Source organism: Lonchura striata, chromosome 9, assembly GCF_050655825.1.
Source record: "Lonchura striata isolate lonStrDom1 chromosome 9, ASM5065582v1, whole genome shotgun sequence".
Taxonomy (NCBI): Eukaryota; Metazoa; Chordata; class Aves; order Passeriformes; family Estrildidae; genus Lonchura; species Lonchura striata.
Window position 1 is genome coordinate 16,364,306 of NC_140711.1, and position 14,217 is coordinate 16,378,522.

Below are 14,217 nucleotides of genomic sequence, written 5' to 3' on the forward strand. Positions count from 1 at the left end.
AACAAGTAATTACTATTAAGCAGAACAGAATAGCAACGGAGCAAGAGACCTCACTTAAATTAGAAAATTGGGGGTTAGCAGGCAAATTTGCAAGTTACTGCGTTCGCAATTTTCAATTAACTACACTGTTGTATTTACAACAATTACTGAATCTCTTCAGAGATTAAAATCCAAACAAGAGCTCCCAAATTATGCCTCTGTGGAAGGATAACACCTCAAAAGATGTAAGAACGGCGCTGCCGTAGCCACAGCACCTGGCACAGCCCTGCAGGGCTCCCAGCCCAGCAGAGACCCTGCCCTGGGGGCAGCAGGAGAGGAGCTGAGCTGTGATCAGCATATTCATTAACAGGCCACCAGGAACGAGCAATTAATGAGCCATGCACAGAAACATGTATGGCAGGCATAAAACAACCAAAAATCCCAGTAGCTGCTCTTCCCAACACTATTGGAAAGATCATTGCCTGCACTTCTTCCTTAAAGATTCTTGAACAGATTTCTTTGGGAAATAACAAGTAAATTATAGGCCAAGTCTAACATCTAATGTTTTTTCTCCTGAATTTCACTACTATTTATAAGAGAAAAAATTTCCAAAAATTTTCCACATGCAGGATCTGCATGGCTGTCAATATGTCAGTCTGTGTTTCAACACAGCAGTTAAATGTTAAAGCATAGCACTCTAGAAAAGCAAGGAATCAGCCTGAAGAAACTACAGATTATCTTCATTGTTAAGCATGTAAGTATTACCAGAGCAGTTATCAAAGACTTGCACCCTTAGAGCAAGCATTAAAGTACTGGCAGAACAAAACCAACATCCACAGATCAAGGAAAGACAGAAGTATAATTAGTTCGAAGTTCCAATCTTAATTATAAATAACTAATAGAAGGTTTCATAATTGAAAACTTCCACTCATGATAATTTTTTCATGTGCAATTTAGGGATCTGTCATTACAGTCAGCACAGTGTTATGAAAGAATGCTCTGGCATTGGGGTGTCCTTGTTTCACATTTACAAGTGAAAATCAGTGAGAAGCTTTCATGTCAAGAAAGGAGTATATCCAAATGGAAAGGAGAATTAATTAAAAATTTTGGAGGATTGAAATAATTCCTTTAGTTATTACTTTTACAAACATTTTAGCCAACTAGCCCATGTGCAGAAAAGTGCAAATACTACAAGGGAGACATCTTTTTTCACACATTTAGTGGACAATATAAAAATCAGATCACACCCTGAGTCTTCTCAAATTTGCCATTATCATCAGTGAAAATTCAGAGGAAAACCAGCACCTTGTATGAGGTACTAGAAAGGTATTTGCTGTTACCTTCTGGGCACTGACAGCTGAATCCGTTGAGGTGGGATGAGCAGGTCCCTCCATTCTGGCATGGCTGCTGGATGCAATGATCAATCTCTGACTGGCACAGCTCTCCTGTGTAACCTACAAAACAGCTCACAATATTCAGAAGATGGAGCAAAAACAAGAGTTTACCACTAAACACACTGTTCAGCCATCCAAATAATACCATTACTCTTCTTGAATCAAATTAACCAGTATAAGCAACAGAATTCAGGACAGACTCTCATTTGTTACAAAATGAGATTTCTAATTACAATGTATACTTCATGGGAGAAGCGTACAAACCCAGCAGAACTCTAGAGACTACATCTGCTGTATTTCACTGACAGCAATATTCTGACATCACTAGTGAATTGGCAATAGATATTGGGTCCTCATTGGTACTCATATAACCAAAAAAATAAAGCCATTTCCATATGGTTTTCAAATGCAACTTGAATCCCAAGTCAATTATCTTTATCAAGGCTTTAAACAGAACTTAACACTATGAATTATTTGTGCATATGCTGAATGACTGTCATTTGCTCCTACTTCTGGGCTTCAAGAAGAGTGTTTATTTTAAGTGGGAGCTGTGAAGAACTGCTCAGCACAGTTGCAAACTCTTCCAAATAAGCTTCTATAAGTTCACAAGCTACAGATTGTGTGTACTGTACTATTTGACCATAAGTTTGCTTTGTTCCATATGTCTGATGTCTGTAACACATCCTCAAAAAATGAACAAACTTAAAGTACAATCTAAATTATTCTACACTCCATACCTAAATTTTGTAACAAATACCACACATTTACCTTTTCTAATTTTTAATTACTTCCAAGAAAATATCTTGGATGCATGACTGAAGAAAAAACTACTTGCTACACCCAGGGACACCTTATTTTTTTAAAAGGAACCCCACAAAAAAACAATATCTTCCATAATGAGCATATTTAACCAAATGGCTGGTGTTAAAGGCTAGTAAGCTATGCCCAGATGAGCACTGCTATGAACAGGTATAGAAGGGAAAGACCCCAAGTGAGACAGAGAACATACATAAACAGGATTTAGCTGATGAAGGGGAAGAAAAGGAGAAAGAAGGGGAAAGCCCCCCAAATTAAACAACTGGGGGCGGGGGGGAACACCCATGGTTTTATTATATAATTATTATTAATGTAATCAAAATTGGTATGTTTTTTGTGCACAGTAAGACCCATACCTGTTTAAATTTATGATGTCACCATAAAATAGCTGTCAACACAGATTTTTAGAGCTGCTACAGCACTACTACAAAAAAATACCTGTAAGACTTTCTCTGTACCTTCCACTTCTATATGCTATAGAGAGCTAAGTTACAAAACTACTCTCTACAATGCAAAACCTGGAAAAAGAAACTGCAGTTTCTTGTTAAATTATTATCTTAAATCACCTAAACTGGAGGGGAAAAAATGAGGTTGAAAGCCAGAAATGTGGTCTCATGTGGCACGTCCCCTTGACTGGGTTGAAGACTCAGAGGGAGGGATCTCAGCTTCACTCTGGAAAGCTAGTGATTTTCTGTAATTCTAACTGGCCTCAAATTCACATAAATTTTACAAGAGCAACAATGAAGTATTATAGAAGACTGCATCCACTGACTTCTTTCATCTACAGGCTTCACAGCTTTATTTGTTTGCACATTCAGCTGATTATTTTTATAGATTGTAACATAATATTGAATGTGCTTAAGTCATTTAAACATTCTTCCATTTTTGAACTGTTACCAAGTTTGTGAAGGTTCAAAATTATCCTGGAATTCAGCATGTATCCAAAAGAATGTGATATGAAGGCTGAAATGATTATGCTGCTCTGAATCTTGATACAAGAATTGGTCTTCCTGCAATTGTCATAACAGCTTGCAGGGAAACTCAGAGATAATATTTTCTGACATATTTATAAAACTAAATATGTCCTATCTTATTACCACCTATAGTGCATGTTTTGTCCATCTGAAAGAGAATATGATTCAGGAATGGCATCCCAAATATATTGCAGAGACTAGAAATGCAGAGGTACTGAACAATCACCAGAGAACAGGGGAAAAAAGCAGTTTTTTTGGTGAGATACACTCTAGGAATCATTACACCTCTACATTTTGTGCTGATATTTAACTTTGCAACATTTCCTTCTATCAGAATTTGGGAAACATGATCATGTTCACATATAAAAGTTTCTGAAATTTGCATATGGAGACATATAGGGTAATTAAACTCTTACCTACAATTTTTCTTTAATATTTTTTCATGTGGAATTAATATTTTTTAGAAATTCAAAGTTAAATTACAACAGTTAGTTTTCCAGACTGTTTTTTAGTGTGTGGACACACTTTTTGGTGGATACAATAATTATGGGTAGAAACAAAAAACACTGAACTTAATGACTGAACCATTTGAATGCCATTAGACATTTGATATTAAAAAAAAAAAAAAGAAGAATTATTAGAAAAAAAACAAAAAAGCTAAACCTAAGCTTATGTGTGGTAGTCACTGAGCACTTCTGAAAAAAATAAACCTGATAAAGAAAAAGCTGATATAAACTAAATTTTGCTCCTGTGTTTTCAGTAGGCAAAGTTCCACTAGTTATGATTAATTCCATCACAGGGTTAAGGTTCAGACATGTGCTTCCAATGGCATTTTTCACCAGCGAAGAACCTTCCACTGCCCTTATGCTGTTGTTGCATTTTCTGTCTGTTCTGGTATCAGAAATTGCACAGCTCACTGCTCTGCAAACAGAGATGCACCGAATGTCAAGCAAAGCTGCATTATTCAAGAATTCAAAACCTACCAGGCAGGCAGCTGCAGGTGAAATTGTTCCTGTCATGTTTCTGTGCTACATCAGTGCAGGTTGCATTGTTCTGGCAAGGTTGGCTCTGACAGGCATCAAATTCTTCACACAGGGAACCCTTATATGCATCTTCACACTCGCAAAAAAACATTGCCTAAAAACAAAGAGGAAATGTACTTCACAATCAATTTTCAAAGATGATGTTTTAATTTAATACACTTCTAAACAAAGATGGTTTGGTTTTCCTGTTCATAACAGTAGTTGCCACAAATACATCAACTGAAAAAAGTTATTCCTTGAAATACTAAACCTGCACCAATTCTTCAGCTCAAATTTTTAATGTTGTTGGGTCATTTTATCTAGACAAGGAGTCTGGGATCATATCCATAATATCTAAATCATTATACATTTTTCTTCCATTCCAGAAATTAGACTTATAGGCTGAAGTAACTGTCAGAATCAATAATGTGCAGATTTACTGCAACAAAATCCTACTACAGATATGCACTCTTGGCATTACAGGCACCCAGAGTGGTACTTCAGCAGTAATACTCCCTTTCAATTCTGTTAAAATATGTCTTCTTCTGAGTGTGTTCATTACCTTTTCCAAACTTTGCTGCTTAATACAAATCAAGACCTCTACACCTCTTAAAGGTTTAAAGTACCTACAGAAGGCATGATATGGCACATTTCTGTTGGTAATAAAATAATTCAAATCAGATTTTAAAACTCTTTAGGTGACTAAGATTGCCAAGGAAGTCTCCAAGAAAAGAAGCAAGGAAAGCTCTCTCCTCTGTGGTATGCATTTAGATGACATCTGAATCTTTGTTCATCAAACACTAGATGGCAACATCACTCACTCTCATCCATTCCAAAGCCAGACCTTGCGCTGGAACGCAGCTGTCCCACGCACAAACATTGGAATGCAAAGTGCAGAACCTGCATGGAACTAGAAACAAAGAGATGGGGGCTTCTCTTTTTGCTTGGTTTTGCTTCATATGAATAAACAGCTGTGACTTAAGTAGAAAATAATCATCTTCACCTAAATAAAAAACTTCACTCAGTAAACTCCCGATTTCACTCTTCCTTACAAACATCCCACTGTCAGAGTTCCGCAAGGATAAAACATTATATATCTTCAAAACTCAAAACCAATGCTATGTTATTTATCAGGAGTACCAGAAGCCCTTCTTAAGTGTACAGGCTACACATGTTCTGGAATTTACCCCAGCCTGTTCACAAAACAGCTCTGAGTATCTCACACATCACCAATGACAGGTTTCCAAACAAGGCTGTAGTTCAACAGAAAGGAAAGACAGAATCAAAATTATTATGCTCAATAGCAAAATAACTATCTTTAGAGTTTTATCCAAGGGTTTGATATAGGGATCAATTTACAATAGAGAGTACTTTAAAAAATGGGGTTTGAAAGCTGCAAAATAAAAGCATTTTAACACTTCAATCTGAAATATTTAATGATAGGTAACAGTTCTCCACAGAATAACTTGTCAGCATCTCAGAAGTTTAGGGTAACATCACTTACCCCAAGTGATACTACATTTTTTTTTCCTGAATAGATAAAATGTACTAGTATATTTGAGCAAAACTGAGTCAAGAAGCAGCTCTACACTGCCAATACGCTAGAATTAATCACAGTAAGAACTCCAAAATTATCTACCATCAATCAAGAGATCAACTGTGTATTTTATTTAGTTGCAAATATATAATTTTGGATGGCAATAAATTACATTTTAAAAATAATTTGCTATTATCCAACCTTTACCATATTATAAATATAGCTGGAATATAGTACTTTTTTGCTATTCTAGTTACGAGAGTAATGAATCTTTTTTTTACAATGGCAAAGAAGTTACGATGACCAGAACAAAACTAATGTCTACTCTCTCTTACTGAGAAAGACTTTCAGTATTTATTATAACTCAGTGTGAGTTACTATAATATTTGAGTAAAATATTTCATGATAATTACATACTTCAGAGCATACAGTACTTAGGAAAATAAGTCCATATGCAGGACAGCATACCTTCAGGTATATATGAGGGGTTTTATAATCTGCCTTTTTACAGATTATTATCAAATTGATCTATCCCAGAGCTTCCAGCCACACAGAAGACATGGAAAGCATTGCTATTCAATTCAATATATTACTTCTCTGTGCAGGTAGAGGCCAGATATTTTTGTGTAAATCTCATGGGTTCTAAATCTAGCAATAAAAATTCATATTTACACAGCCAGCCCATCTATATTTTTTATGGGAGAGCCAAAGTTATGGAACAGAGCAATCTGTGAAAGAAACAACCTCTTATGTCAGCAAAATTGTGGCACTCACAATCAATGGATGGCCCAAGTTCACTTCAAAATCTTACATGAACTCAGAAATTCACACCAGACAAATCTCTCCCCTTTGGGTCAACATCAAACCTTTTCTCTTCCATTAACTGCTAACTGTTAACTCATCCTGGTGTAAAGGAGAGTAGACGAATGTGAGAGTGGTTATTTACATTGTGATGATGCCAAGAGCCGTGCTATACTTCTTGTTTCCCTTGTTTCCCTGGTGGACAAGTGGTAAGCATGGCAGCAAAAAAGGTACAAAGCTCATACAAAGGAAGGAAAAGGCATCACTTGAGCTCAGCACCCCTCACTGCACAGAACTTCACTCAAAGTGATGAATTTTATCTTCCATTCAAAAGCAACAATAATTGAAAACAAAACTTTGCATTAGAACTTTGCTTTTTATAACCACACTCTACAAAAGCATCTAGCTGAGTATAAGACAAGTTGTAGATCAGCAAGAAATTAGTAAAAACTGGCCAAGACTCCCAGGTTAAACCAGAATTCATTTGTGTATAGTTAGATGTACTCTATACATAACAGTAACTTCCTGTGCTTATATCACTGCAGATTGTTAACTACATTTAAATTTCCCAATAAGCAGATGTGTTCCTACATTCTTTTACATTCTACAAGATTTGAAATAAAACTATGAAGTACATAAAAGCCCAAAGACAGCCATTAATCTTCTTGGCACTGGAAGCAATTACTACAGCCAGCAGAGCTCTGAGCTCGCTCATGGCATTGGGCCTTTTATGCATTCTTCTAAGAAGTTGCTTTGCATCCTGCAAGACTAGATTGTACAAAACCAGAATGAATTATGGATAAAAACAAACAGCAAATTTCAAAGGGTGCATTTTAAAAAAACTGAAGTTTACATTCTGCAAATAGAAGTGCGTTGTGGGAAACAGACACAATGGTTGTCATGTCAAGCATGAAATTTTGGCAGCCACTGGCTCCATCATTAGGGAAATCACCAAGATATTTTAGAGCACATCTCACATTATTTCAGTTAAACAATAGCAAAAAACATTCTACTTAATGAAATATGTCCTTCTAGTTTTATCTTATGCTTGTTTCCTATCTGAAATTCTCTGATGCACCTAATAGACTAAAGAACAGGGAAAGCTCACAGATTTAGCAACACAGGACAGACAAAAAGACAACATGACATTTTGATTCCCCCTGGAGTAGGAGGCTGGATAGAAATTAACTTCATTTTGGTCACTGTATTTGATGTTCTACAAGCTATCCCAGCCCAGCAGGCACCTGGTACAGGTTTCATGGCATTTGAGAGGATCATTGGGAGCATTCCTCATTTATTCAAGTTCTAGAAAACTCAGGAGCAGTTTGTGACAGCAAATATAGCAGCAATTGCATTTCTGAAGTTAAAATTTTGTTTGAAGATAGATAAATATCTTTATTGGTCGTATTAATATATTTACATGATTTTTATATATATATTATATTTAGACATATTGAGAATCCTGCTAATTCTTGATCTCTGACTGCCAATAATTGCTAGATACTCTTCAGAAGTGGATTTTGACATGGTTTGTGTGTACCATAGCTTCAGCCACAGGGCTTTTGTCAACTACAGCCTAGTGCATGTTATACCAAAAACGCTGCCTTAATAAAATTTCTGGCTGTTAGGTTCAGAGAAGGAATAGTGGAAAGAGATGAACAATCCTAATTTTTTCCATTCACTTGCCAGGGAAAACAGCAGCCTGCATGTGCACGAGGCAAGGCTCTCTCATCACTCACAGTTCTGATTTTAACATGCAAAGCCCTCCAATGTCAAGAATACAGGTTGGAACATACAGGTACTGGTTTATCTTTTTTTTTTTTTTTTTTTTGAGTTAAATAATTGCTTCTCTTTCTTGCTGTGAAGCAAATCTGTCTTTTTTATAGAAAATTTTACTTTATTTGCTACATCTTATAAGATTAATAACATGTGGATAATTATTAGAGGCCATATATGCTTTTCCCTTAATACAGAAAAGGATTCATTCTTCTGCATAGATATAGGAAACAGCTTATTTTTATTTTGGAACATCACATACAACAAGAGAAAGAAATTAGTGTCATAAAACTGGACAAAACACAAAAATATATTAAATTAGGCAATCTATTAAAAGCTACAACTCTCAAATTGACAAAGGGAAAAAGAATATTTTTATATGCTGTTATGCACAGTAAACTTGAACATATTATTTATGTAAGTCAAATTCAAAATACTGAATTTATAAAATAAATATGATAAATACAGTAAAGCACAAAAACTAAACTGGACTATGAAATAGAATGCTGAATCTGAATGAATAATTTATTTGAATACCAGCCAGCTGGTATAGTAAAGCAGCATTTATTTCTAAATTCATGTTGCAATAATTATGTTCACACATTACCTCAAGCATTTTACAAATTCATTTTTGAGAAATAAAACAGATAATTATTCCAGATGTTAGTACTGCCACGTATGTATAGATTACTCTGGCAATTTAATTATTGTTGTTACAATTCAAAACACCATTTTCTATCAAACATGCTTATTGAGAATTTAAATCAGAAAATGGTAGCAGATGAACTACAAGTGAATTCACTCAATATGCCAAATTTTTTGTGCTCAGAGCAGGCTCACAGCTGTTAATATTTACTCAACACTTACTACTGCTTTTATCTCTCAAATGAATAATAATAAAACCAAAAATTAACTGTGTATATTTGTGCTGTAAATTACTTTTAATCCATGAACTAAAAAATAACATGTATAGAAGGTAACTGAGTATACAGTATCTAAATCACAAAAGCCCAGTCTGGTTTTGTAAAAGCAGAATACAGACTGCAAATTTGACAGATTTGGTTCTTATTTTCTTATGTTGCTAGATCACACAAAATCCCTGATGTCCAGTGGAATTGCCATTGTAATCCCCCAGTGCAGCGTTACGTAAAGGACAAAGCTGTATAGGAAACCTTGCAACCACTACCAAATTACTCCATTTTGCTTCTTCTCATAATTGTGGTCAAGTAACTCCATTGCACTGGTCAGTCTATTCTGAGTAAGCAATTATTAAGATGTGGAAAGAGAAGCACTAGGTTAAAGCTAAACCCAAAACCTATGACAAGGTTGAGAACTTAACAAATCTGAGCACACTGGGCTGGAGATTGGAGATCCCCCAAGTGCCCACGCTGTGGTCTTACCTTAGAGAAACTTCCTTCTACAGTGACTGTAAGATGCAGTACACCTGATTTGAACCACTGTTTTTATTGCCAGGGCAGAGCGTGAATCTTTGCATCTCATTTCTGTTATTTTCTTACTTCAAGTGCTTGATTTTCAGGTATAGCAGATAAATATTGGTACTTAGTAACACCTGTGGGCTTTTGACACAGCTGTTACACAGCTGCAAGGTATAAACACCAAGGGCAATTTCCCTGTGTTTCAATTATCATGGAAATGCCACATTACAGGAATGTCTTGGTAAGTTGACCTTACCTCGTCTGGCTTGGTGATGCATTTCCCTTTCCCTGAACAAGGGAAGTTGTCTGCATGGCTCCCCACAGGCATGCAGGTGCTCACTTTCACCACCACAGTCAAGCGTAGAGCCACAATGCACTTGGTAACTGAATCATTCAAAAAACCTTAAACAAAAAAAAAAAGGAAAATATTCTTGTTATATGACAAATTAGGCTGATACTGTTAATGCTCTGCAGCTAGATAAACAAATAAAACTGTTTTGAAATAAACTGCCAACTAAGAACAAAATTGCTCATACTTAATACACACCTCTCTGAATGAAAGGCATGTAAATACAAATTGAAATACATTTTGGAGACAAACCTCATAATATTGGTTTAAAAAAGGAAGACAGGATGATGAAACAGATCTCCTTCCAGAGCTCAAACCTGCATTTTTTAGGTTTTAAAAATTAAATGCTTTTGCCTGCTACTTTTTGAAAAGTTAAAAAATATATTTCTTTAATTTCTTAATTACAAGAAACATGAAAATAAAATTTTGTGGAGAAATATGTTTAAATGAATTCATAAAAGTTACTTTCAGAGCTAAAAAGCACCCAGATTCCTTACAATGGTAAAAGATGAGGAGACCTTTTTGTTCTGTTTTCTATGAAGTTTACAATAATATACGTATATCACTTGACAGCATTTCTTTGTGTATTTGCAATACAAGTTATATTGAATTTCTGATATCTCTATAAGCTGATACAGCAGGTAAAGATGAACTAAACATGGAAATAGGAACACTGGACAAGGAACAGGAAGATTCATGAATCTCTGGATAGCATCTATAATTGCATGGAAGGAAACAAATTGTGGTTGGTAGCTATTCAAACATACCAGAGCATAACATCACTAACACACATATTCCTAACAGATTTATCTGAAAAATAAAAAAAGGACAACAGGAAAGACAAAATGGGGCACACAGTCCAGGACAGATGGGATAAAGTCAGAGCTCATGTCAAAATACACAGGCCCTGCTCCTGTACTTGTGCTTGGACTGCCTTGTTCCAGCACACTGAATTAGAACACAGCCCTTCCATGTGTAGCATCAATTAATTGTTTTGTTTGGGGAAAATAAATGTGAACTGACACAAAAACATGGGTGTGGTATAGTGTACATACTGTATGCAGAATTTATACAAAAAAAGCCACCAAAGATCCTTCCATAGACTGTCCAACCATTAACTTCACTATTCTCCATGTAGGTAGATTCTAAAGGGTCTAAGACTGTACCAGAATGGAACGTTGAAGGCACACAACCATTCTGTGGTTCCCCTTTTCTTTAGAAAATATAAAGACAATTTAAGCAAAAATTGATGGTTTTTTTAAAACAAAAATCCTTAATTTTAAAAAGAACAACACTAAATAAACGCAGTGTATGACATAAAATGTTTTTTCTTCCATTTTCCACTTCAAATTGCAAAATCCATTTACTGCCTGAATCTCTAAGGAGCTTCAAATATGCAGTTCAGCTTTCTTCCATTATAGACTGGAGATAGCATAGCATTTAGTCAAGAGGGGAAAAAAAAGTAAAACAAAAATATTTTTAATGGACAGGAACAAACAAAAGTTTCATGAAACAGAATTTCAAGTAAATTCTCTTTCAGAACAGCTGCTAAGCATTACTTACATTTTGCATATGAAAGTGTCAAGCATGACTAATTCTACAAATTCCACAAAATCATGTGGAAGACTTGCATTCTTTGTTTTTTATTTTTAGATTTCATTTTTTAAAACACTGCTTTCCTTCAGCTATTAGTTGTCTATGATCCCTAAACCCTATCTACAAACAGGAAAATCTTATGTCCTACATAGACATCATTGGCTTGACTACAGCCTCTACAAGTTAGCTGAATGTTCTAAAAGATCAGATTAAAAAAAAAAAAATAAATACATGTATTGGGTATAGTTCCAGATGCCTAATGGTCTGCTTTGGCTAGTGAAGATTATTGTAATCTGATGACCTCTTCAAAGCAAGCCAATTTATCCTGGCCTCAATACATACCCCATTTTTACCCATCTGTTCAAAGATGCAGCCAGAATTTTTCTTTAACAATTGAATACGATTGTCACTGGCAGTCATGCAATTATATGTGAATGCTTGGAAGAATGTGGTATTTAGAAAATGTCTTTGGGTTCACATTTCCTTGTCTGAAGCAGATTGTTACATATTCTTCAGGACAGTTCCCTAAAGAAATATTAAATCAACCTTCTTTGTACTTTGAATCTTGTTACTATTTTGGTATCAAAAGCCCTTAGGCAAACCACTGAAAAAATCATTATTCTCTCTGGAATGCCACACATTTTCTTGCAATTTCTAATTATCTCACCTAATTTGTAAATATGAGAAAAATACAAACATAGGTATTTATTTTCACTTTACGGAAGTTGCATATAATGTTCTAAGATCTCTAAGTTTTAAGGCTAAAAGAAGCTTGTCTGACCATCTAAATATAACACCCTGCTTAACTCAGGTCATAGCACTTCAATTTATTCTTTCCCCAATTCCCATAACAGCAACTGAACTAGAGTGAGTTTTAAGTTCTATTTTTAACTTCTAAATGGGAGAATAATTTTGGAACCATATTTACAGCTTCTTTCATCTCAGGTCTGGAGAAAAATATTACAGCAGTTTATTCCAAAAGGTAATTTTGTTCAGTTCAAGCTTGCTGGTTTTCTAAAGCCAGTTAAAACATAATGACATCAAAACATTTTTAGTTGCAGAATTCAGAGTTGAGTTATTTACAGTAATATTATGGAAACAATCCTCAAGCCTAATAAATCATAATGTGATATGAGTAGTCACTTAGATTGCAGAGGAGGCATTTTCAAGCTTTTTGCACACACATTTGATAGTCTGGAAAATGCCTGCACAATTTCCTTGGCAGAAATCATGGTAAAACATACTACAGCTCCTTCCACACTGGCAATTCCTCACACATATGTCTAGGAGCATGAGGTATGGGTGCTCCTATTTCACTCACATCAAGAAAGTTAAGAATGAAAAATAAGGAATAAAGTCAAACTAAATGACAGGTGTCATCACTATGTCCAGATACTTTCAGAAGTTCATATCATGCCATTCAGATTAATTGAGTGTATGGTTTCTAGACTACCTAAATTATTTGCTTCCCCCACAAGCCCCATTCCTGAGCAAAACCTTCCTTCTAAGCACAACAGTCTGAGGTCAGTGGGATGGTCCATAGTGGGCAGCCAAAATAGGGAAGACTGAAGTTAACAGACCACCACGAAGGTTATGCTATTGCATACAATGTTAGCAAAAGGCAAAGCACCTCACTGGAAATCATTCACTAACTCTTGGTATGCACCCCACGTGCTCTGGCACACACCAACACCTTTTGCATTTGGCTCAAATGTATCTCTCCGAATTCTACACAATGAATACATTCATTCCAAAGATATCCACCTCTGGTTGAAACAGTAGATTATATCCTTTTTGTTCCAGTTCACAGAAGAGTAGATCTTTGAGTTAACCTACAGGTTTCTTGGATGACTGAGAATGACTGCCAAGGCAGGATTGGGCACTCACAACAAAGTATCAGTCCTCAACTTTTCAACTTATTTTTAGCCTGGTTTCCCAAGGAAATGAGACAGCAGTGGGATGTCTATCAGCTTCCATCTGTTCTCTTTTTCTCTCTCAACACTTTCCCACACCAAAAGCTTTTGGGGTCAGTAGCCAACTTCAACATTTTGCAAAGCAGTGAAGTTCTCAAAGACACTAAGTGCCTACAGCTCCCCTACACAGCAAGCAGGCTTTGCACCAAGGGCATTGGTAAGTCAAGATGGTAGGAAAACTAAAAAGGGCCCCAGAATAAGGTGATGTAGATTCTCCATGCCATTCCTCATGTACTGTACAGTCAGCTATTCATTATTTGGAAAATGGGATATACTTAAATGGAAGAAAAACAGATCATATCAGTCCTTCAGGATCAAAGCAGTAGTCAGTACTTGGTGTGCCTGCACCATATTTTCAGTTCTTGTCATGCAGTAACATAGTGAAGCTGTGATACTTCCAGATCAGATTTCAGCTTCTAGGAAAAACACTGCTGTTATCAGAGCATAATGAACATCCTTTATAAACCTTACTGGTCCAGGATAGAAGCTACATAAGTGTATCTGATAGTTCATCTACAGATGACGGAAAGTCATAGAATTAACCCAAAGTGTAGAGTATAATAC

At 35.7% G+C, this 14,217-nt stretch overlaps 1 protein-coding gene across 1 annotated transcript in view; it reads right to left on the bottom strand.

Annotated features, from left to right (window-relative positions):
- The window catches only part of DNER (delta/notch like EGF repeat containing), a 111,237-nt gene that overhangs the window by 25,751 nt on the left and 71,269 nt on the right, over window positions 1-14,217 (bottom strand). The window contains exons 5-7 of the mRNA XM_021536795.4: window positions 9,992-10,137; window positions 4,147-4,300; window positions 1,320-1,433 (exon numbers count right to left, since the gene is read on the bottom strand). Of these exons, the coding sequence (XP_021392470.2) occupies window positions 1,320-1,433; window positions 4,147-4,300; window positions 9,992-10,137 (414 nt within the window). The remainder of the gene's footprint in view (window positions 1-1,319; window positions 1,434-4,146; window positions 4,301-9,991; window positions 10,138-14,217) is intronic.